This window comes from Peromyscus maniculatus, chromosome 9 (genome assembly GCF_049852395.1).
Source record: "Peromyscus maniculatus bairdii isolate BWxNUB_F1_BW_parent chromosome 9, HU_Pman_BW_mat_3.1, whole genome shotgun sequence".
Lineage (NCBI taxonomy): Eukaryota > Metazoa > Chordata > Mammalia > Rodentia > Cricetidae > Peromyscus > Peromyscus maniculatus.
In genome coordinates, this window is record NC_134860.1 from 30,386,529 (window position 1) to 30,412,410 (window position 25,882).

At 37.6% G+C, this 25,882-nt stretch overlaps 2 protein-coding genes across 26 annotated transcripts in view; one reads left to right on the top strand and one right to left on the bottom strand.

Annotated features, from left to right (window-relative positions):
* Positions 1-25,882, top strand: part of Cfap20dc (CFAP20 domain containing) — a 291,110-nt gene that overhangs the window by 66,051 nt on the left and 199,177 nt on the right. For 20 of the 23 annotated variants that reach the window (XM_076544522.1, XM_076544523.1, XM_076544526.1 and 17 more), the window contains one exon: positions 19,162-19,276. In XM_076544522.1, the coding sequence (XP_076400637.1) occupies positions 19,162-19,276 (115 nt within the window). Of the gene's footprint in view, positions 1-16,255; positions 16,397-19,161; positions 19,277-25,882 lie in introns of those variants that run through there. The other 3 variants (XM_076544540.1, XM_076544539.1, XM_076544537.1) reach the window with 1 other exon arrangement.
* The window catches only part of LOC143267276 (uncharacterized), a 125,551-nt gene that overhangs the window by 16,358 nt on the left and 83,311 nt on the right, over positions 1-25,882 (bottom strand). The window contains exon 5 of one of the 3 annotated variants that reach the window (XM_076544543.1): positions 6,706-13,817. The exons of the other annotated variants lie outside the window; for them this stretch is intronic. Coding sequence (XP_076400658.1) covers positions 13,704-13,817 — 114 coding nt within the window. The 3' untranslated portion in view covers positions 6,706-13,703. Of the gene's footprint in view, positions 1-6,705; positions 13,818-25,882 lie in introns of those variants that run through there. 3 annotated transcript variants of the gene reach the window in all.

Genomic DNA, 25,882 nt, shown 5'->3' on the forward strand with positions numbered 1-25,882 from the left:
GCTGAAAGGTTGCTTCCATTTACTCAAATTCCTACTGAGCTTGCTAGTGTAAAAAAAAAAAATTGTCAGTCAAAGACGATGATATGAAAATGAACTGAAGACTGAATTGAAAAGTAATTCTCTTTTCAAGTGGTTTGTAAATCTAGATGTTAAGTTTGGAATGAATGTCGTTAATGACCATAGCTGGGAGAGCTATATACCTGCTGATCACTGGAATATTATTACACATTAGGTTGATTTTCCTGTCAACTCCCCATTCTCAAAATGCTTTCATTACATTTTTTTTTAATCTCACTGCTAACCCTTAACTATGAGTGAGGTTATGGCAGTGTTTTAACTTACATATATATATTTTTAATACATCTTTAGGCACAAGAGGAGTAATGCCACTGTTTCTTCTTTCTTTTTCTTTCTTTTTTTTTTTTTTTTGGTTAGGTCACAGGAGGTTTTAAGTGATGAAAATCAAGCCTATATTACAAGTGAAGAGCTGCTTTACAAGCAGAATTCCTTAGAGCAACTAAATTGTCCCCCAAAAGCACATTCACATAATGAAGCTTTGAAGTAGTCACACATAGGCATTTAGGCATTTATATTCTTTCTCTCATGAATGACTAATTTTAATTTTTTTTTAAAAGTAGCAACTCAGTTTGCTTTCAGAACCATTTACACTTAGCACATGATTTTGTTTTCCTCCAAAACCAACGGCTCTTGATTATGAGTTGGGGAAGGTTTGCATATTGATTTTTGTAGACAGTAGATAAGCTCCTGTAACATTTTGAGGCCTAGTCCATAGCTAGGCACATGATTTTTTGGAGATTCTCGCCACAGTGGCTAGATCTAAGTGATCTGCTTTGTGTGACATGAACCCTAGCCTCTGTGAGGGTAACACTCATTCTGGGTGCCTGTTGTATGCTTCCTGTTGAGCCTCACAGCCCAGTGAATCACCTCTAAACACCTGTATTGGGTGTATGGAAAGATCTACTGTGCCAGAGCAACAACTTTGTTGCATTTTCGTAAATTCTATCAGAATGTTCTTTCCCTCAGGTAGGTGTGTGTGTGTGTGTGTGTGTGTGTGTGTGTGTGTGTGTGTGTGTGTGTGTGTGGTTCATGCCTGCTCTTCATTGCACTCTGTCCAGTGTTTGCCATCTTCTGTGAGAGGCCTGACCTAACTGACTGCAGAAACAGTGCTTCCACTCATGCCACTCTCTGTTGTCTTCTTTATTTTCTCGTAGCACTTGTTCGGTGATAACACACTGTATAATTTCTTTTACTTCTTACTATTTTCCCTGGTAAAACACATGCTTTATAAGAACAGAAACATTGTGTTGTTCAGTGCTGGCCTCTTTATCTACTCTGTGTTTGGCACTGAGGAAGTGCTCAGTAAATAGTTGAACAAACACATAATTTTAGTAAGGCTTTAAAAGAGGAAGCTCATCAAGTAAATTAAATGAAATTAATTAAAACCCCTGAACCATCTTAGTAAGAACCATCCTAACCAGATATAGCACTCACGGGCATACCGGAGACACAGTGAAGGTGGCAACCAAAGTGTAGTAACATCTACACTACTTTTTTTAACCATGAATTCATCACAGCAGGATAAAAGATGCCATGGCTTAAAATCCAAAGTGTTTACACTTTTCATTACAGAGGATGGGTCACTGATAGAAGACTTTGTAGACATGAATGATCTACTTTAAGTTAGTTATTAGAAAACTTAAAACCCCCAATCCACAGAGCTTACTAAATAATCCCCAGATGAGCAACTCAGTGAAGGTTAGACCTTCAAAAGTTTTGTTTGGGTCAGGCCACTCCAGTTGTTTTTCACATATTCTCTACTGCAGTCCCAACAACAGTCCTATTGATTCTGACTACTGTCTATATTTTACAAGTAAAGAAATTAAAGCATGGAGATTAAATGATTTTCCACTATTGTCCAAATAATACATGATTAAGCCAGGATTTGAACCCATAAAATCTTGCTTCAAAATCATTAACCATATTTCTGTGTGTGTTGTGTATGCAAATGAGTGTATGTGTGTAGAGATTGATGGTAAGTGTCTTCCTCAAACATTTTTACCTTATCTTTTGGGATAGGATTCCTCCAAATCCAGTGCTTACCAGTTGTCCATACTGGCTGGCCAGCAAGCTCCAGAGATCTGCTGATTGATCTCTGCCCTCCCCCATGTGCTAGAATTATAGACACACAACCACACCCATTGCGGATTCAAACTCATGCCCTTATATTCTCCCAGCAAGCACATTAGTGGCTAAGCCATCTTCCCATCCCCCTGTATGACATATTTCTGCTACAGTTAGTTGGTAGTAGATAGTGTAAACTCATAACTAAAAACTTGTACTTCTTGAAAACTGTAACCAACTTAAACCAGTGTCGATAATGAAGTCTTTCCCCCAAAATTAAAGAAGCCTACCCTCTTATACTTGAACACTGGGAACTTGGCAGATTGCTGAGCCTTTCAGAACAAACATCTCTGGAGAAGTTAAAGTTAGTGATTTCTCTAACTCTATAATAATGCCAAATTCTATAACCCCTTTAAATGCAATTAAAACATGAGTGTCAATTGGAAAAACTCAAACACATGGAACTGCATGTTACTCACTTACAGAAATACAAGATTTCCATCCTTTTATTGCCTATAAAATGGAGGGTAGTCACTGATGTAGATCAGAGCCAAAATGAAAACCATAGTAATAGAAGTAAAAAAAAAAAAAATACACTGCAGTAAGTCAAAGAGAAACGGGATGGATTTGAATCTGGAAATCTAGGATGCCATCTAAAAGGACATGGCATTTCAAAATAAATTCTAATGGATGATTATAATTTCAGTTGGCAATACAGAGAAAAGGGGATTTCTCAGAGAAGTAGAGATGCAAAACTATAAAAATAATAGCATGAATATGTTTAATATGCAATAAGCATGCTGCTGTTGTAATCACTGCAGTACCTCCAATGTCCCTACCATATCATACAGTCTGGACATGGTAAGGGACTCTGCTAAGCAGCTGCTAAGCAGTTTGGTTGCAAGCTTGTTCAGGCTGGATACAGTTGGATGCGTGCCCCTTCAACTTTGGGAGCTGGAACTATGTGGCTGTGTATTCCTTCTGTCTCTTAAAGTAATGCATTTATAGGCATTATGTGTCTTCAGAGGCTGTGGTGGAATAATGTTGGCATTGAAAATGCTTCCTTACCTGTATCCAGAGGCCTTGATAGAACAGTGTTAGCATTGAGCTTTCCCCCTTGGTTCTTACATTGGCTCTTACAATGAGCTCTTATACTGGGTCTTACATTGAGCTCCTCCTTGGCTCTTACTCTCGTGATTCCCTAGTCCTGCTCAATGGAATCACTTCTCAAGATACCCACGCTTACTTCCACATTTCATATTCTATTTAGGGATGTGCTTCTGAAAGAGGGTGCACACATAGCTGGATTTATAAGAATAGCCCAAAATATATTGGATTTCCAAAGTCTCACAAGAGTGAGAGATCTCAGCAAATATTGATGTTTACTTATAAGTTGAAGGATATAAGTCTTGAGACGAGAACTCTAGTCACTGCTCCAACTTTCCAGTCTTTCTAAATGTACTTTACTCAGATTTAACAAATGAACTCTCCAAGCAGTACCCATGGGAGCATGTCTTGCCAAAGAGAAATGTTTGGGCAGTTTTTATGTTTATGCTTATGTGTTATGAATACAAAGGGCCTCGCTCCCATAAGCTCATGGATTCTACTTTGTTTACATAAGTGGTTCTAGACAGATCAGAGTATACTCTGGAGAAGCATACTTCAGTTAGGAATTTTCCTGTTGTAAATACAGTGTGTTTGTCAGATGAATAGTCATATTTATAAGTAGCTTTGACCTAGCCTCTCTTCTTTTCAAGAGTTCTGTAATAGTAAAGTAAACAATTACCTGCCTGCTGCATGCTGCCTTCTCCCTTCCTCATATGCACTCACAATTTCAGAAACATAGATTCAGGTGTTCTGGTTTGTTTCATCTCAACATGAAACAAACTAGAATTATTTGGGAAGGGGGAACCCCAGTTGAGAAAATGCCCACACATTATTGGCCTGTGGACAAGTCTGTGGGAGAATTTCTTAATTAATGGCTGATGTGGGTAGGCCAGCTCATTGTGGGTGGTGCCATATCGTCCAAGGTATATAAGAAAGCAGGCTGAACAAGCCACAAGGAGAAAGCAGAAAAGCAGCATTCATTTATTGGCTGTTTCAGTTCCTTCCTCCAGGTTCTTGCCTTGAGTTCCTGCCCTGACACCCCTTCATGTTGGATTTTGATATGGAACTGTAAGCTAAAATAAACCTGTTTCTTCCCAAGTTGTTTTTGGCCATGGCACTTGAGATACTAGGCAACTGCTGTTTTCAAGAATTGTCAAATCGACTTGTAAATAGTTTTGCCTTTTCCTCTTGACTTAACCTTTTTCAGCTTTAGAATTCCTGGCTATAGCACGTCCTAGCTGTGAGACCTTCATCAGGTTCCTCAATGTCTCTGAGCCCCTCACTACAGTGGTAAGCAGTGAATCCTGAGTCTCATTTCATAGAATTATTGAGAGGAGTAAATGAGCAGCTTTGTGGAAATGGTAGGCTGGTTGTACACGTGATATGGATTTAGATATTTCACTTTTAGCCCCATTCTTTCCTGTTTATAACTATAACTGTAAAAATCCTCACACTCATGTAATAATGGCACAAAATGAAACAGAAGTGTAAAGAGTGAAAAAGCAGAACCAAAATCTCTTTATACACAGATGACATGATTATTTAGCAAAGCAGACATGCAGAGCATTGACTGAACACATGAATGAATGAAGCAATGTCTAATAACAAGGTCTGCATACAAACATAAATCGATCCTTCTATAGCAGTGGCAAATGGCCACAAAATCAAATTACAAATATCATTTCCAATAGTGCAAGAAGTAAAGTTCCAAATATATAGAAATATTTTTTAAATGTACACAATTTATAAAATGCAAACAATAAACAATATGAGAAAAATTAGACAAATTCTAAGTGATGCAGATGTATTTCTCATGACTAGATTGGAAAACTCAATATTATTTTTCCAAATTGACTTTTAGATTCAATTTAATATAGCCAATAAACTTAATTTTAAATATAACTAGATCTTCAACTGCATAGAAAAGCAAAGACTAAACAAGCTTTGAACAAAACCAGACTTACTTTTAATCTGTAGTAATAAAAAGAGTATGTTGTTGATATAAGAAAAAAAAAAGCAAATGAACACTGAAAATATTGTTGGTCAAGGAATAGTCCAAAAATAGATCCATACATATGCTTGTGTAGTGTCACTTGAATGTAGTGCTTCCTCCAGAATTTCCTGTATAGCATGACCGCCCTCCCCTCCGCCAAACTAGAGTTTTGGGAGATAATGTGGTCTGTGGGAGTCCAGCTAGGAGAACAGCTCCCACATTTTACCCCAGGGTCCTCCTGAGGAGAGAAAGATAAGAGATTTAGATAGAAGGATAGAGGGGAGATAAACAGAAACACAGGATAGCCTTGGGAGGGCCTGGATCCTTATCCCCTGGCCCCTTCTGTCTCTTCCAAAGGACTGTTTGTAAGGAATGCCAAGGGGTGGAGCAAAAGACCTACCCCAGTTCAGCCAAGAGTAGACCCTTCCAATTACCTAGAAATCATGCACATGGTCAAGCAATCCTCTAATGCAGCTCTGCTGGGTAAAGCAAGCTTAGATCTCACTTGGAAACCTTTGTGGGCATCCTCAATTCCCCTTTCTTGACATAAAAAAAGGGCACCCAGCCCCCTCAGATAGACTGTGCCTGTCTTAGGTCATTCTTCATGATTAATTGTACATGCATACATTCAAGAAGTTATCAAGAAGAAAGTTGTCCTTCTTTGACTATCAGCCTCTGGAAAGAGGGGGTACAGAGCTTAACTCAGCTCTGGCCCAGGTCCCTACTGAGCTTGCAAACATCCACAGCGATCTCCATAGCTGCCCCACCTCATAGTAAAGGAATAGAGGATAATAAAGATGAAATATCCTTATTGGAATGAATCTAAGGTGATCACAGCAGTCTTAGCTGCACCAAGCCCCTTTGCTGGATCAAAACTCTCTCCTAACAGATGTTCAATAAAACTTTCAAGAGACAGTTTTGATTCCCAGGAGAAAACAGTCATTTCAAATCATTTGAAAGTATCTGCTCAAGTAAATACAAACCCCATGCTAATTATAAAGACACTTTTACAAACTCACTTGATTGTGGGAGGCTTTCCCTTTGTGGGAGGTCTACCCCTTTCCAAACAGAAACAGAAAGAATGGAAACTACTGGGAAGAAGACAGAAAAGCTCTCCTAAAATTATGACACTTTCACTTAAGTTTTCCAGGGGCCACTGAAATCATAAAATTATATTCTAAGCTATCATAAAAAGTATTCAAATGTATCTGAAGGTAAAAGAATAATAAAAACTTCAAGATGCTTCTGATGTGATTGGTTTGGTTTATCATTTAAAAATTAATGTTATCTAATTTGTCCAGACTAGACAGATATTGATAGAGTAATAAAAACAATTCCCAGCACTCGGGAGGCAGAGGCAGGCGGATCTCTGTGAGTTCGAGGCCAGCCTGGGCTACAGAGTGAGATCCCAGAAAGGCACAAAGCTACACAGAGAAACCCTGTCTCGAAAAACCAAAAAAAAAAAAAAAAAAAAAAATTCTAATATGAACATCACTATATACTTTTTACAAACTACATTCAACATTTATACTTTTTACATTCAATATTTACACTTTTTACATTAGTTACACTTTTTACTTTCTTAACTTTCTTTTATTCAAGAAAAACGTTATAGAACTACTTTATAAACTTTAGCATGCATCTAGAAGAGTCTCTTAACAGAACTAACTTACATTCAAAAGCAAACTCTATGTGACTTTTTTAGAAGAGATTTCTTAAATGAACTATTAAGACAGGAAGTACACAAATCATTTCTAAAGTTCGGAGTTTATAGTGAGCTTTGATAGCATTCTGAAAGTTTTCTTGAGAGTTTGAAGTCAGAGCCTAATTTATCAGTGGCTCTAAGCTTAACTGAGGGTAAAATTCCCTCTTTTTAATTTTTAACGCTACTTCTTAAGATTACTATGAGTGTTTTTAATGATGCCAATATTTCCCTCTTGCATTTTTAGCACAACTCAATCCCGTAAGTTTTTTTCCAAAGCTGAAGCAATTTCCTAAAGTAAGGACCACTTTCCCTTGTTTTCTAAAGGACTTCAAAATGACTCGTTGACAAATGATATTAGCATTTTTATTGCCTCCTGACAGACAAGCTGTTTGCCTGTTTCTCATTCCCTGGAGACAAGCTAATAAAGCTTGTGGAAAAAATCTGAGCTGGAAAAAAACAAAACAAAAACTGAATTTTGAAGCAGTGTAGTACTGGCATCTCTGTTACGGACTTCACTTCCCAAACTTCCCATCTCTATATTGTCACTGCATTTCCCAAGCTACTTTTTGAACTGCATTTCCCAGGTTGCCTTTCTGGGTCTGGGAGAAAACTCACCTGCAGCCAGTGGTGGCCGTTACTCCTCAGGTTTCGTTCAATCAGGCAAAATCAAGTTTCTGCTATTTTATCACAGGAGGTTTTTAAGTCAAGATTAAGCTTTTCATCTGGCACCGTCCCTGGAACAGATCATGCCTGACCACGTGCCCTCAGACAGGTGCTTGTTGCCGGAAGTGAAAACTTCCTGAAGCTTTCCTCCCCTGCTTTACTGGGTCAGTGAAAGAAGGTGAAAGTTCTTGAAATAAAACTTTTTCAGTAAGATTTTGTCCCCGCCCCCACCCATAGATCTTCTGATTGTCCCTGCTTCTCCTCTCCCCCAAGATGTAGAAGTCCCTGATGCCTTAGCCAAGGCCTAGTTTCTCTTGTAACTGCTTCTACACTAGCAGCCCTTCCCTGGGTCCTGCACCAACTCAGAGGCAGTTCTGCCCAGCTTTCTGCCTGCACTTTCTTGGGTGTAGACTCTGGCCGCAGGGGATTCTGACTGCTGTTTTTACTGGCTTGAAAGAGAGACAGAACTAGCAAAGAGGATTTGCTATGTTTCCAAGAGGTTTTTTGTTTCTTCTTAGAGCAATTACTGGTGATTTTACCATACAAATAGATGTTATTTCCAGGTGAATCTAATTTTGCCCTTACAGGAACAGCAAAGATCTGAAAATGAAAACATGAAAAGCTTTCAGTTTTTTTAGAGAAAGATTACTAAGTTTTTTAAGTCTTTCAATTCCTCCTTTGTCTACCTCAGGGAAATTTTTTTTCCCCTGCCACTCAGGGCTTAAAGCTAAGCTATCCACAGGCCAAAAGCTTCCATGAGTATCTTTTTCTGCCTGTTTTTCTCATCTTTGATACATTTTCTCTGATTCTTCCCCAGGAGTTTGTGTTCATAGCCCATAGTTGGAAATCAAGGACATAGTTCCTCTGTCTTTTTGCTCACGTTATTTTATCTTACCCGAAGTTTCTTTTACCCAATATTCCTAATTCAACTCTTATTCTAAATTTCTTCTTATACTATATTCCTATATTCTACCTTACATTTTTTCTTAATTTTTATAGATAGAAATTAAGAGGAAAAAAAAGAAAGAAACCTAGATAGAGAGAAATGTACACTGTAGCCTCACTCACTTTCAACTTCGGCATTCCAGTGCCTCACTTTCATACCCGAGAATAAAATAGCATCCTCTTTATTTTTAATTCCTTATCAGGCATGCTTCCTTATACCCATGACACCCCCTGACACTCCTCATGCAAAGTCCCTGGTCCATGTTCCTGGTGCCATCTATGGGAGACCAGCTGAGAGACCGCCTCCCACATTTTACCCCGGGGTACTCTAGAGGAGTGAGGGATAAGAGATTTACATAGAAGGATAGAGAGGAGATTAAACACTTACAAACACAGGATAGCCTTTGGATGGCCTGGATCTTTATCCACTGGCCCTGTCTGTCTTTTCTAAAGGGCTATTTATAGGAATGCCAAGGGGTAGAGCCAAGTGTAGACCCTTCCAGTCACCTAGAAACCGTGTACATGGTCAAGCAATCTTCTAAAGCAGCTTTGCTGGGTAACTCAAGCTTATATCTCACTAGAAAACCTTTTATGGGCCCCCACAGTGGTCTTGTGGGAAGAGCTTAGGTCATTTCAGATGTTGCCTTCAAACAAATTAAGGTAGATTTTGAGGAACCTTGAGTTTTTGCAAGTGTGAGTTGTTCGGAGAGTGAGTCCAGTTCCTAAATTGTTCTCTGGCTTCCTCTCTCAAAATGCAATTGTCCTCCTAAATCCACTCCTGATATTGTAGTGTCATCTACCATCTACAGTGGGTCCCTTAGCACAGCTGAGCTGATGCAGATACCAGGCCTTTGAGCACTCATAATTATTTAAGCTAATAAACCTCATTTAAAATAAAGTTACATAAACCTATTAAAATAAAGTTGCCCAGCTTCAACATTTCATTATAGCAGTAGAAAATAGAGTAGATTAATATGGTCAATACGTTTTCAACAGAGGACCATAGAATTTCCATGAGTAAAGAAAGTTGAAGAAATGGTAGTAAGACAACTGAAAACAGAAAGAAAGAAAGAAAGAAAGAAAGAGAGAGAGAGAGAGAGAGAGAGAGAGAGAATTACTCTGCCCCATCTCATACAACACAGAGAAACTAATTTGGGATGGTTCGTAGGATAAATGCAAAATGGTAAGTTTTGAAAGATCTCAAAAGAAACAGAAATGTGTGCTTACAAGTTTATATTAGACAAGGATTTTTGTTTGTTTGTTTTTGGAATGTGGAAAATAAAAGTATGTAATGAGAACAGGCCTTCCTGAAAGTCAGAAGTTATGCTGATCAAAAGTAACCACGTAAACAAATGCAAAGGGCAGACATGTCTTTATATGTGATACTTCATACTGTTCTGTAAATAGGATATATTTTCAAGTCAACTTTTTACATTAAAAGATACCAATAGTAAAATAGGAATGAAGGGATGTAGCAGAGTGATAGAGTGCCTGCTTAGCAGGCACAAGATTTTAGGTTAATCCCTAGCACATATATATAAGCATCCCAGAACTTTAATAATTATATAAAAGCAGAGTGGGGCTAAGGAGAGGGTTCTCTAAAATTAAAAGGAAAGTTCTAATCCTAACCTAGTAAAAGCTATATACAATAAAAACTATTAACATGTATTGTCCAGAAGGAAGTAAAGGTAATAATCTTAACAAAAATTGAAACTACATATAACAAGAACAATTACAAAGTAAGGAATACATTCTAGAGGTCCAGACCATAGGTAATTGGCAGTCTACATAGAGATTACTCTAGCTGTTGTTCTTTCTCGAAGAATCTAAGTTTTGTACCTGATATGCTCTTAGCTAAGATTAGGGAGGATTGTGACTGTAAATATCCAGTCTTCAACCCCATCAAAGACCTGAGAAAGAGAATAGTATTACCTGAGTAAGCAGGAAGTATAAGCAATCGATTTCCAAAACTGCAAGGAATGGCAGGAACAGCTCACTGCCTGGGCAGTTACCCAAGTTTTCTCTGTAATATTGGGGCATCCAACTTTGGCTTATAAGTCTAGAATATCTCACAGACCTTTTTCAGAAGCAGGAAATTTTGAAGGGCTGTCCTACCCTGCTTTGGCAAAGTTCAACAGTCACTTTTCTTTGTGTCCTGCTTGTTCAGATTGGACAGCATACTTACTGTCAGCAGTTGAGGCAAGGGGAGTTTCTTGCCCAGTAGGCCAGTTTTGCCAAAAAGAAAACAAACTCCATATGGAGTATCTTCGGTGCCCATTATCTTCTCAGGAGTAGATCTCTGCTGCCGGGAGAAGATATTTCTCACATCAAAATAATTCTAGGTTACTAAAACATTTTAAATGCCATATTCTGTAGGTCTTTGAAGTGTTTGAAAATGGCCTATCTATTTGAAATATATCTCTGTATGATCTGGAAAACCTAACATGACTATAAGTTTGACAGACATGGGTGACAATTAACCTGTAGTTCTTATTCACCTATGTAGCTTAAGGACTGAAGCTTCACATTATAAAAAGAAACAAGCTGTAGAGGTAATACCTTGTGTAAAAATAGAAACAGATGTACAGTATTAGAACAATAACCTTGTAATTGTGACATTATGCAAAAATATCTTAACCAGAGGTAGAAATGTAAAATGCAGTATGGCAAAAATAACCCTCATTTGCATCAATATACAAAAATATCCTAAACAGAAGTAGAAACATATATAGAGTATGACAAATACAACTTTACATTTGTATCAGTATACAAAAATACCTTAAACAGAAATAGTAACATATATACAGTATGACAGACATAATTTTACATTTTCATCAATATTCAAAATATCTTAAACAGAGGAACATTTGTATAATGTAACAAAAAATAATTTATATAATATAAAAATTCCATACCAATGATAATTATTTAAAACTAATAGTCTATATTTTAATCCAGTCATGCATATCCTCTTTTTTTTAAACCAAATGAGATCCCTGAGTTTAATCTCTATTGTTCTGCCTCTAACCCTATAACAACTTATTACCAACCCCCTACAGATGACAATTATCCATCACCCTGAGGAAAACCCAACCCCCCACTCACCACCACACCCCCACACACATATAGGGAAAGTGGCATCTTGTTCTTAGAATTACTTCCTGATATCTGGGGGGCATGGCTGTTTCTATGGGACCCTGTAAGAACTGAAACAAGGGTTAAGTCTTAGGAGAACTAGCTGCAACATTTGTAGGCAGTCTCTGAGTAATGGGTAAAGCTTATCTGAAGTTCTAGCTGGAGTGGTGCAAGAGGGTGGACCGTGTCTCTAGCTGCTTTAGAATTGTCTTGAGCAGTATGTAGTCCAAAGCTGATCTTTGGGTGGTGTTTATCTGGCACAGCCATATCTAGATGTAATGTCAGAAATCATAAAGCAAGCATAGCTGCTTGACAAAGATCCATCAAAGCTGAGTCACATGATGGCTGCCATGCCACTTTTGGTTTTCATCCCCATCTGTTGCATGCTTGGGGCACTTTTAATATTTGTACAATTTGAGGATGTTGGATTGATGGAAAATTTCTTATGAATCATTCATGCCTTCTCCCAGGAATGCTGCTTCTAAGCTTCCCCCAGGAAAGTCCTGAACATACTATCCTGCTCCCTGTCCACTTTGAGGGAGATATCTTTATCTACTTGAAGGTCTTCCTTATGCCTTGGAGGTTGTGACACATAAAGAAGCCAGAGGTCTTTTTTATGAGGATATGAAACATTCTTGAAACATCTATCCCTGTACTTACTCAGGAACAAGTTAATGAAAACAAAGTAGACTCAAAAAAGTCAACAAGATTTGGTGGGCTAGAGGAGTTGTCCACAGTTCAGATTACAAGCCTCTTTCCACTGTATACTCAGACAACTACGTGGCATACAACTCTGTCCTACATAGAGACATATTGATAAGCAAAGTATGGAGTGGAAAGATGATCAAAGTATGAGGTGTCAGGACCTCCATCTCTTAGAAAAGTTGGCTCATGTAGAGCAACTATAATGTCATATGACCAAGGAACAATAGAATGCCAGAATTAGACATATAGACAAATTCTATAAAGATGTAAATGTGAACTTTGATTGTATTATGGCAGAATTTGAATAATAACTGCAGCAGCTTTGGCCTGAGGATTTTTCCTGGGTACTCTGACCACTAAGAGTTAATAAGACACTGCTTGGGACCAGGGTGGTTGAAGATTTTGTTTTGGTCTAGTGTCCTTGAAGCAACCAAAGCTACCAGCCTGAGAACAGGCTCTCATATGCCTCTAGATTCTCAAAAATTGGGTTATGGGGTTAATGAGTAGGAATGATAACTCTGTTTATTAATGATGTCAAAACTTGAGGGGAAATGATTGGAAATGATAACTCTGTTCTGTCGTATTTTACTATTGGTGACTAAAAAAATGAGCAAAAGGAAGTGAAACACATGTCCAAAACCAAAAATGATATGATCTATATTTTGGAACATCATGAATGTATCCCTGCTTACTAAATTCTGTATAAATAAAGAAACACTCTGGCTGCTAGTCAGTCAAGCTACAAGATTCTCCTGACCACTATAGACTGGACACTTCATTCCCCCACCGACTCCTTACATCCTTTGCAGGACCCATCCACCACCGGGGATGGCTCTTGGCATTTATCGACTGACTCAATGACGTTATTATGATCAAGGTAAAATTGTTGTGGGGCCCCATCATCTTTTTGGAGACTTTGGGGATCGATGTTAGGGAATTTTTTTGTTCACTGGAAAACTTAAACATTATTAATATCAAAATGGAAAATTTAAATATTGAGATAGTATTGTACCTGAAGAAAAGTTCTAAAAAGTCAAAATAAGTATGAGGGGAAAGAGATTTGTGAAAACAATAGTCCCTAGATTTTGGTTTCCTTCTTTTCCATACCAGGTGGCTCTTCTGATATGAGACACAGACTCTGAATTTTTCCTTTAACAACATGCTTGGGTTTAGAGAAGGAGAGAGCCACACCACAACTCCAGAGCCCTATTTAGTTTTTAATTGAGTTGGGACAACAAATATTTTGAGAGGTAAAGAGATTTTACCTTGTAGAAGTAATTATACCCTCATGCCAGATTGTTTCCTTTCTTAGTAGATTTTTCCAGACAGTTCGCCCTTCTTCTTTAGATGTCTTTCTTCTTCTTTAGATGTCTTTCTGTCCAAAGGTCCTTGACATCCTTTATGGTGAATACTTTTTTCCTCCTGTAAAGAACAAAACAGAACCCTGCCCCAAGCCTTCTTAGATGAGTTTTCCTTACAACTTGTAGAATTGTCACATTGGTGAATGAGCTATCACTTCTCGTTAAGAGGTTTCTCCTGTTTGAATTGAATTTTTTTTGATGGTATCTATAACATTTCTTCCATTTCTTCGCCTGTGGAAACAAAAGCAAAACCCCTCCCCTAACGCAACACATATCCTGGTTTCCATTCTGAGGTCAACAAATCTTTAAAGTATATAGGCTGATTTAACTCAGTAGTTTTTTTCTTTTGTCCAGCGTCTCTTTGCAGCTGTTGTTCCTTTCTCATTAGCATTTAGAATTTAAAGTTAATAAGGCACTATGCAGTTTGTCTCTTGTGGTCTTTATTACCCCTTTCTGCTTGTTTAGCGTTTCTTTTAAAGTCCAATTTGATCTTTCTGTAACTGCTTGGCCTGTTGGATTGTGTGGTATACCTGTAATATGCTTTATATTGTGATAAGAAAAAAAAAACTGTTTCATTTTACTAGAGACATATGCTGGAGCATTGTCAGTCCTAATTTGTAGAGGTATTCCCATGATGGCCATGACTTCTAATAGATGTGTAATTACAGAACTAACCTTTTCCAAACTCAAAGCAACTGCCCATTGAAATCCTGAATATATATCTATGGTATGCTGTACATATTTTAATTTTCCAAATACTGTAAAATGAAACACATTCACCTGACAGACTTCATTTCTTTGAGTCCTCTTAGGGTTATTCCTGCAGGTAGTAGAGTTTGATTATACAAGGAACAAGTAGGACGTTTTCTTATAATTTCCTTGGCTTCTTGCCAAGTGATGGAAAAATCCTTTTTCAAACTCTTGATATTAACACGGTGTCTTTTATGAAACTCTGAGGCCTCCAGCACATTTCCTAATAGTAACATCAATTTCATCATAGAGGACCTGGCAGAATCATATGGGATCTAATATGTGTTATATATATGGGATGATTCCTATTCCTGACTGTTTCCTGTAACTATATAAATAGCAAAGCTAATTCAGATTCAACAGGAATATGTTCAGAGGTTTCAATGTGTAAAACAACTCTTTCTGCATATTGAGAGTCAGTAACTGTGTTAAAAGATTCTGTAAAATACATCAATACCATGAGAATAGCATATAATTCTGGACAGAATCTTAAGGGGTTTGAGCCACTTTACTTAAATTTCCTGATTTGTAACCTGCCTTTCCTGATTTATATGTGTGAGTATAGAATGTGGGAGCTCTGGTTATTGGTGTTCCACATACAATGTGAGGAAGGACTCAATTGGCTCCTTTTATGAATTGAAATCTCTTGCTTTGGGGATATTTGTTGTTAATCTCTCCCAAAAAATTACTTCAAGCTCTCTGTCAGTATTCATTTTTTTGCCCACAAAGAGGAAATTTCAGCATTAGTAAAGGGTTCTACAATTTCTGTTGGGTCCATTCTTGTCAACTGATGAAGTCTTAATTTTCTTTTAGAATCAACTCAGAAACTTTTTCCACATATGTCCTTAATTTTTTAGTCTGTTTGTGTAGGAGAAATATCCATTCTAAGATAATATCTTCCCTCTGCATTAAAATCTCTGTAGGGGAATGCATAGAGGGTTATATAACCAGAAGGCAATCAAGCTCTGGATCCAAATGATCTATATGTGCATCCTATAATTTCTTTTCCACCAAAACCAATTCTCTCTCAGAATTGTTTGCTAATTCTTGCTGCTAATTATCTCAGACTATTTAAGTCCTTGTCACCTTTTAAGGTTTGAAACAAATTACTTAGTTCTTAAGTTGTTGCTCCAATAGTGTGCTGTAGATGAGTAAGATCTCCCAACAATCTTTGAAAGTCATTAAGAGTCCACAGTTGATCTCTCTTAATTTGTATCTTTTGGGGTTGAGTATTTTGTAGATGTATTTTATATCCTAAATAATTAATAGAATCTCCTCTTTGTATTTTTTCAGAAGCAATTTGTAATCCCCAGCAAGGCAAAACTTTCTTTACATCTTTAAATATTTTTTTTCTAAAGTGTCTACATTTGAATCATCTAACAAGATATCATTCATATAGTAAATGAATGGTAAATTATAGATTGAGGAAACTGTACACAAATTATTTCCAATGGCTGTCACAGAAAATATTGGCACAGGGTGGGGCTGTTTAGTATCCCTTGTGGGAGAACCTTCCATTGATATGTTTTAACAGGCTGAGATTATTATAAGTAGGCACCGTGAAGGAAGATTTTTCCCTATCCCTTTCTTGTAGTAGTATAGTGAAGAAACAGTCTTTTAAGTCAATAACCATAATAGGCCATCCTTTAGGTAACAGAAAGGGCAAAGGAATTCTAGGCTGTAGAAAATCCATCAGCTAAATTACTTTATTTATGACTCTCAAATCTGTCAGCATTCTCTATTTTCCAGATTTCTTTTTAGTAACAAATACAGAACAATTCCAAGAACTGGTTGATTCTTCAATGTGGTGAGCATTTAGCTGCTCCTGTACCAGCTGTTCTCAGGCCTGTAATTTTTCTGATGTCAAAGGCCATTGTTCTACCTAGACAGGTATGTAAGTTAACCATTTTAAAGGTAGGGCTGTTAGTACTTCTGAAAGATCAGCAGCTGTTGTTTACCTGTTTTTGTATAGCCTGAATTGTCAGTGACTGTTCGTTATAATACCTTTTAGTACTTTTTCCAGAAATATACGTTAGTCTATGATTTGTTTCTGAGATTGGAGGAATGTTAATCTGAATATTCCACTACTGTAACAAATCACATCCCCATAAATTCATTGCTATATTAGCCACATATGGCTTCAACTTTCCTCTTTGTTCTTCAAGCCCTATACATTTAACCCATCTTGTGCTTTGTTTTACCTACAATAAGGTTCTAATCCCTAAAAACTGAACATATTACTCCTAAAGAGGCCAATTTGGATGCCATGATTCTGGTGGAATTATAGTTATACCTGCCCCTATGTCCAGAAGACCTTCAATTACAATATCATTTATTCACACTCGTAGCCTTGGTCTTTGATCATTCATTGAAGTCTGCCAAAATATTCATTTTATGGTTTCTCCTGGAACTTTTGTTTCATTTCTAAAGCTATTGTATCATCCAGAGCAGTATTGTTTTTTTCCATAGGCATTAGGTCCTTTAATTGCTCTGGGGATAAGTTTCCCCCATAGTGACAGGGAATGACTAAACTAAGTTTGACATGGGGGCCTGCAAGAGGCCCCTTAATGCATTTCCCAATAGTAACGTATTGCCCTGCTTATCCCTTGTTGATCTGCATTTCATTGGTCCAATGTCAGCCTTTCTCCATTTTCTACATAATCCAGAGGGTTGGGGCCTCCTGTTTGCATCCTCCCTAGAAGAAACATTGTAGTATCTGCTCTCTTCCGATTCCTGACAGAATAGCTCACAAAGACAGCTTTGGGGTGGGGGCGATATTTAATTTGTGATTTCAAAAGGTCCTTCTACTGTGGCAGGTTAGGTGTGGCAGAGCAGCCCACTTCACTTCATGGTGGGCCAGGAAGTGTAGACTGCTGAATTTCTGTTGGACTCCCCCTTGGTCTGTTTTCCTCAGCCTGGCTCCAGCCCACATTCAGAGCAAGTCCTTCCCTCTCGGTTGAGCCTCTTTAGAAATGTTCTCACTCACACCCACATGCCTCAGTGTTCTCGGCGATTCTCTAGTTTACACTGATCTTCAAACTCTTCTACACCATCAGAAAGGTATTTATGCCTACCCACCAAGTGGTGCTTTTGTTTTTAAAACACCTGTTGCTATACTACTACGATATGTAACATTCACAAAAACAACATTTAAAAGGATGAGATGGAATTTTTAATATATTTATTTTGGCACTTCAGGTCAGTTGTATGTGCAGCTGAAGTGAAGGAAAGACCACATTTAACATTGATGTGAAAGACCACACAAGTGTTATTGCAGTTGAATTTTAACTTTAATTTTAATTGATGATGAATTGACAACTTTTTCATTTTTAAGTTAAATGATGCTATCATTTAGTGCAAGAGGAATGGATTTTTTTTTTTTTTTTTTTTGGTCTGAAGTGTACTCTGAAATCATCTCGTATTATTTTTAGTGCTAGCTATTTTCCCACAGGCTATAGAAACTATTTTACAAGTAATAATGAGATTATAGGTATTTTATAGGTAATAATGAGATTAGAAAAGCAGGGAATGGGAAGCATAGAAGAACTTTAGAATTGACTATGTTGGGATTTTTGTTTGTGTTTGTTGTTTTGCTTCGTTTGAGACAGGGTCTCATCTAGCACTGCCTGGGTTGGACTGTCTATGTAGATAAGGTTCGCATCAAAGTCACTTAAATCCATCTGCTTCTGCCTCCCAAGTGCTGGTATTAAAGGTGTACCCCATCATGCCTGACAAAAAACACTATGTTGATTTTTTTAAAATAATTACACTATAAATATTAATAATAGTTTTTTTAATGAAATGCCTCCTTGAGGAATTGACACTTATTGAAGAGTGGGCTTGTAATACATCCATAGAGAAGTTGCTAATGTGGGGGAAGCCATTTATTTTAAGATAAAAACTAAGGTTTTAAAAAAGCATCAACTTGGCGGCACAGCAGCTGAGACTGTGTGTGGATTTTCAGCCTGGTGTGTTACCTTTGAGACATAAAGGAAGCAGAATATAAAAATGAGCCTCTCTCAGTTTGAAGCAAACCTAATCTTTGTGATCATGGCCATGGTCTAAATCTATTAAAGATGTTCAAATTTGGTGTCCTTGGTATCATTGTGGGGTGACCTGAATAGTAAGCAATAAACTTGTGTATTAAAATTCAAGTTGGAAGATATGTGCTTAGGAAGTGAAACCGACAGTTAGTGCTTCATGTCTGTCTCTACAAAGACTAAGAGCCTATGTAAGATGACAGGTGCACTCTTAGGGAGAGAAACCCATAATGTTTTCCTATTTAGTAGCTGACAGTGTGTCCCAAGGTAACACCAGCTTACAGGGCTGGAACAGGCATGGTTATTAAGGCTAACGGTTTCTCAGTTCATACAAATTGAATTTTTTCATAGGCTGGAGGACTGTGGAAATCTGGTGTAGAGTGATGAAATAAATTAGCATATTAAGTGAATTTATACATTCAGGCCTGTGAGCAATTTGAATTTAAGAAAGAAATTTTATTACTTCTTGAAAGAAAATGACAACTCTTCACTTCTGTGTTCGAACTCCGTGTTGGAAAAGGCTTATTTGATGAATTATATCATTTTGATGATTATCCAAAGAAATGTATTTTAAATTCATGGGAATCTTTCTTCTTTCTTGTCTTTTTTTTTCAGAATTACTGATTTAGGAAACATCAAAAGAAGATTGTATTTATCAACAGTCCATAAGGAACTGTCCTCAACCCCTCTTCATGCAAAAATCCCACTCTTCATGATCAAGCGTAAAATTGTAAGTATCACATGAATGTTGCCTAAAACAGGATTAAATTTAATTCCCAAGGTATTCATTTTGGGCCTTTTCTGTGTATAAAGCCTTTTGTTAGGTACCATGATGCTATTAAAAGTGAATAAAACACACACCTTGCCTCCCTGCCCCTTGACATCTACCAGGTAAAGCATACTATTTGAATTCAGTGTCACCAAAGTTGTGAAGGAAGCACACTGGAAGGAGAGGCCACAAACTCTGTCAAAGGGAAATTATTGTTGGCCAGCTACAGGCTTCATTCGGGGGACAGCAGTGGGTGGACTTGGAAAGCATATAAACAGGGAGACACAGGAGACCTAGCACCCCAGACAAAGGGATATGGGCAGAAGCTTGGAGGCTGGAAGTGGTACATCTCTCAGAAGCACAGGCTAGTCATCACTATCACCAGATTTAAAACAGCTGAAGAAGCCTGGCACAGTGGAAGACTTAACCTCCTGGTGACTTCAGAAGGGTCTGTGTGGTTGACTAGACTTTCTCAGGTGCTGGTCAATCTGAGTTTTATTTTAATGGTACTGCTCACAGTACCATGTTTGTGTACCACCTGTTCTAGAATATGCTTAATTCTTTACGTTAAATTGACCCACTTTTTTGGTTTGGTTTGGTTTGGTTTTTTGTTTTTTTTTTTTTTGTTTGTTTTTTGTTTTGGACAGGTTTTCTCTGTGTAGCTTTGGAGCCTGTCCAGGAACTCACTTTGTAGACCAGGCTGGGCTTGAACTCAGAGATTCACCTGCCTCAGCCTTCCAAGTGCTAAGATTAAAGGCATGTGCCACCACTGCCCGGCTGACCCACTTTTTTTTTTTTATCTCCAATTTATTTTAAAAGAAAGCTTCATACAAGTTGTATAAACAGAAAAGTTGGTATGATCTTCCAAAATAAAATGTGAATAGGGCTGGGGAGATGGCTCAGTGGATAAGTGTTCTCACTACTTAAGCATGAGAATTGGAGTTTAAATCCCCAGAACCCAGATTAAAGCTAAGTAAGTGTAGCAGCCAGTTGGAATCCCAACATTCAGGAGGCAGAAACAGAGGGTGGAGGGTCCCTGGGTCCAGCTGACTCATCAGAATTGCTGAGCTCTGGTTTCAGCAAGTGACCCTGTCTTGATAAATAAAGAGCAATCAAGAAAGATAATAATGTCAACTTCAGGCCTCCACACACATGCACTGTGATGGAGAAGAGGAACTTATTAAATCTGTGAAGCTGCGCTGTAGGTATGTGATACAGAGCTTGCCTTGTATGCATCAGATTCTGAGTTTCATCCCTACCAACACAAAACACACATTTAAAAAAAGAAAAGGAAAACAGTTATGTGGTTGGAGGAAATTGTTTTGATAGTGAGGTCTACAATGATTTGAATGGGTAGAAAGTGAAAATAATGTGACCACTTGCCATAATTTGAGCTAGAGTTCATGAGGACTGGGTGGTAGCAATAGAAGAATAGATGTGAAGCAACCTGAGGTTCATGTATCTAAATGAACTGAGACACATGTACACAGGGTACATGCAGATATGTGGTGCCCTTTCCTCTGCAAGAGTAAACACAAGAACTAGGTTTGAGACACTTGCTGTGTTTTTAAATGTGTGTGTGTTTATATATAATTTAAACATATACATAGTGCAAATACTTTGTACAGTATAAAGATAGGTCATTCCTGGACATGTGTACATATGAGCAAAGCCAATGGACTCAATAGGACTTGTGTGTATATATATGTGTCTGTGTGTATATGTATGTGTGCTTTTATATATATTAATATTATATATTAATATATATTAATAAAGTATATTTCCATAAATATAATATTTATAGAATAGATGAGAATTAAGTAATTTGGGAGGGGGATACAGTAGTTGGGAAATGGAGGGGTTAATGATGTAGATATAGTGCTCATGTATGAAATTCTCAAAAATTAATAAAACTAATAATAATAATATTGCTAGTCTGAAAATTCTTGTGTTCATTTTATGTAAAATACAGATAATATGAAGCATATAAAGTATATATACCACAAAGTTGTTGGGATTTACATATTTTAATAATAAAGCTTTTAGAAGAGTGCCTGGTAGTACAGTAAGCCCTGGGTAAAGATCATAGCTGCTGTTTGCACTTCAAATGCTACTTCCTATAAAGCCCATGGATTGGTCCTCTGTGGAAATTGCTCATCATTGTCCTTGCATTTCCCAACCCTCATAACTGTTTCTTTCATTCTTCCTTTCACTCACCTGTTTACTTGCCTGTCTTCTCCATCAGACTGTTCACATGTCCTGTTAAGCTTTTAGCCCTAGTTTTTGTCAATACATGGTACACAGTAAGTACTCATATACTTTCTGTACAAATTAACAAGTCTAATGTACCTCCTGATAAAATAATAAGGGTTTTGTAGCCAAATTATATAAGCTTTATAATGTTCTTGGTGATTTAACAAATGTCTAGGAGTGTTCAAAAAATGCTGAGAACTTGCTTTCACTTCCCTCATTTTCCTCCAAATTCAACAGTGATGAAGCAGAAGGTTGATACACTCTCTTCCCAATGAGTGTCTATTGAACTAAAGTTGAGTAGTGTTTTAAGAACAGTTTTTATTCCAAGCAGTTTGAGATGCTGAGCATACCCCATTCATTCAGGACGCCATCCCTGAAGCCCTGTTGCCCTTGGTCAGTGTGATACTTGCCTTAGTTTTCTGCTTTGGGGCGGGGAGCAGATTATTCATTTTTTTTTTCTATCCATTATCATTTGTATCTGTCTTGATGGTAAGCCTCAACAGAGCATTCTAAAAGCACATCAGCTAACATTAAAAAATTTGAAGATCTCATACAAAATTCCTGACTGTTGGCCTCTGGAGACACCTAAGGTTTCCTAGTCTGAGACTACTACATGCTGTGAATTTCAGTCCTCTTAGCTGATAGGCATGCGAGTGCCCTGAGACCCTTCCACTTTACTCAGCTGTCTGCCTGGGACTCCGAGGAGTCCTGGTTCAGAATAGAATTGCTGAAATGTTCACTTTCCCTGTTCTGTAGCTAAATCCTGTAGGTGCCAACAGGCAATAAAATTAAATTCTTATAGCCAAACCAATCTGAATATTTATATATAGACCACTTTCTGTTTCAATTATCTTTAAATGTTAACCTTCCAAATTTATTTTCCATGTTATTCTTAATTATGAAGATTCGCTTTAACCTTTAAGTTTTTGCAATTTATATTTTTAACTTGAGTTTTCAATGTCAAGAACAATTTTAAAAATTAATAATCATCACATAAAACATGAAGTACCCACTTAGTCTAGACTCACTGGAATCCATTTCGTTTCTTTTTACTACAACTTCTGTTAGCTGGTGATGGTGTAAAATGCACATCAGTGTCTTGCTACCAAAATGTGCTATAATGTATAATAAATTTAATTCTGTTTGAATGGGAAGTTAATTATGAACTGTTGCTCAGAATGAATCTTTTACTAGAGATAGAGCAGAACAATGTGATAAATTACTTTTAGCAATTTTCTCACCTTAGACACCTAGTGTTTCTCATTTAAATGGATCAAATCATTCCTTAGAACTTGTACCTTCTTTAACCAAACTCTAGTAGCATATGTTATAGATTTTAATACAAGCTGCAGGTCTAGTATATTGCACTTAAAATTGCTCAAGAACTGTCTTCTTCATTTTCCTCAAACATCATGCTTCCCATTGAGCCAATGATTTTTGTTTGGGTCCTGGAGAAGTCTCACAAAAGACCACCATTCATGTATGCAATCAACAAGAACATTGATTATCTTGAGAAGAAAGATACCAGCATGTTGGGGTCACATATCCTACACAAAGGCAAAATGGTACCATGAAAGAAGCTTGCAGGCTCTTTTAAAGCACAGCTAAGGGGAGTTCCTAAGGCAGTTAGATCATTTTATCTATGATTGACTTAAGTGAATGGCAATTATGTTAGCACATTTCTAATTGGCTAGGGCTAGCAAGGCCTGGCTAAGGCTATGACTTTTCCATTTTGGGGAAAGTCTAGATGAGTTCCAGGCTCTGTCCTTATTTGGTTATTACCTTGAGCTACTGTGAGGCTGGGGCGGGGAAGGTTGGGTCAGGCCTAGTATACCTTGACCCGCTGTCAGGGACATTAAAGATTGGTTGTCCTTTGTTCATGGCTTCCTCAGAAATGCCCTGCTCAGTTTCAAGAAGCAGGAACTGAGGCCTAGTTCTTAACTGAGTTATTAGGAGCCTATTATGGTATTTGCCTGGCTTTATCAGTTTTGAAGTTCAGGGTTTTTTTTTTAAACATTTAATTTCTTTAGTATCATTGCATAAGACAGGAATAAAAGAGGCAGCCTTACTCAGATACAAGGTTATCTAGTTTCTTAAAATCTTCATAACCCAGTATCTACTATAATATTTATGGCATTTATTAGTGTTTATAACTGTTTCATCTCAAGTACATGAATGTTGGTTTTTAAATATTCTTTTTTCTCTCTTTACTTCCTGTCAGACTAATAGTTACTGCATTTATTTGAGGAAGAGAGAGCTATCCTCTGCTGACCTCAAATGCTTAAGTAAGCACCACTGGTTCCAAGTGGTTTAGAAACCAATGACTCAGCTCTAAGACCAGCCTATTTTTACAGCATATACACGGAAGGATGCTTTGGAGAATGAAGTGTGGGCCTTGGGGCTTTATTACAGGCATTCAGATTCTGGTTCTCTTGCCTTTTGACTGTAGACTCTTAGGCCAAGTCAGTTAATTTCTCAGCACTTCAGTTTTCTTGTCAGTTAAACAGAGCCAGTTGTGGAACTGGCTAAGTAGAGTTATTTGAACTAAATGAGTTTTGTCTTAGAGCAACACCACGCTCATTGTGAATGCTCACTTAATATTAGGTTAAAAAATATACTGTTACTCTGCTGTTTTCTCTAAACATGAACCCATTAACATGCTATTGTAAATGAATGTCTGAACTGAAGTTTATTTTAATTAACAAATATTTATTAAATTACTAGATTCATGTGAATCCAAAAATTATTGACATCTGGTCTTTCACAAGGATAGTATAATACTACACAATTACTAATAGAACATGCTAAAGAACAGTTATTGAAAGAAAATACCAGACATAGCTAGTCCAGCTAGAAATAACAAATACATCTAATCAAACTGGAAACGGTTGCAAATAATTTAACTACCTGCGTAAACAAGATTTGACTCTTTAAAAAAAACCTAGAGTTCACTTGCTGTTGCCTTTGGATCAAGATGTAGAAATCTCAGTTCCTTCTCCAGCACCATGTTTGCCTGCATGTCACCATGTCCCACCCACCATGATGATTATGGACTAAATCTCTGAAACTGTAAGTTAGCCAATGAAATGTTTTTCTGTACAAGAGTTGCCATGGTCATGGTGTCTCTTCACAGCAATAGAGACACTGACTAAGACAGAAGTTGGTGCAAGAAACAGGGGTATTGCTGTGATGGCCCTGACAATGCTTTTGTTTGGAGGAATGTGGACCTGGAGACTGTGGATTAGAAAAACAGTTGAACACTTTAAGTGCTGTTTAATGTGCCATCCTAGTAGGAGCATGGAAGACATTAGTGATAAGAGTTATTTGAACTGGGAGGCTTAGCCTAAGAGGTTTCAGATGAGAAGAATTTTAGTATGTGGCATAGAGATCATACTTGTGATATTTTGGTGAATAATGTGGCTGCTTTTTGCCCTTGTCCAACGAGTCTGCCTAAGGCTAAAGTGAAGAGTTTTGAAAAAAATTCCGTTTGTCAGAGGAAATCTCAAAGAAGCCTAGTATAGACTCTGTCCTATGACTATTAGTGTTAACTCTAATAAAGATTTCTAATGAAAAGGAGCAAGCTGAGAAAAGAAAAATACAAAATGTACAATTTGAGGAGAAAAGGAGCACCAGAAAGTAGAATGGAGCTAAGTCCTCTGTACTAGGAGATAAACTGATTAAGAAATGGAATAAAGGGAGTTGTGATCTCAGGGCAAGATCCCACCCAGCTAAGTTTCTAACTTGTGAAAAGGAATTAAAGAAAAGGTTAGAGCCTGCTGGCGTGGTACATGCCTTTAATCTCAGCACTGGGAAGGCAGAGGCAGGTGAAGCTGAGTTTAAGGCCAGCATGTTCTACAGAACAATTTCCAGAACAGCCATGCTTAGGCAGTGACAGTAACTAGCAAAATCAGAAAGCTGGTGAAGATGTAATTGAACAAGGAGACCATGTTGCAGGCCTAGCAATCAGCAGAACTTGGCAGTTCCAGCAATGTGGTTCTGGCTTTAGAGTCAAGAAGTGACTAAGGAAAGCAACTGAGGCCAGACATGTGTCAGGGATCCCTAAATGGAGGCCTAGAGAGGCCATTGAATGAAGCTGTGAAGATGCAGCATTGATTGCCTTGGAGAACTAAAGATGTTGGAAATGCCAGTGCTGTGGGATACTTGCCAAGAAGAGCTACTAATGGAGTAGAACCAGCCCAAGAGAGAGAAGTGTGTTGCAGTCAGCAAAGCTGAAAGGAGTTGGAGATCTGAAGAGTGCTTTGGTAACAGACATGAAGATGCAGATTTTGGAGTTTGCTTTGGTCTAGCAATTTC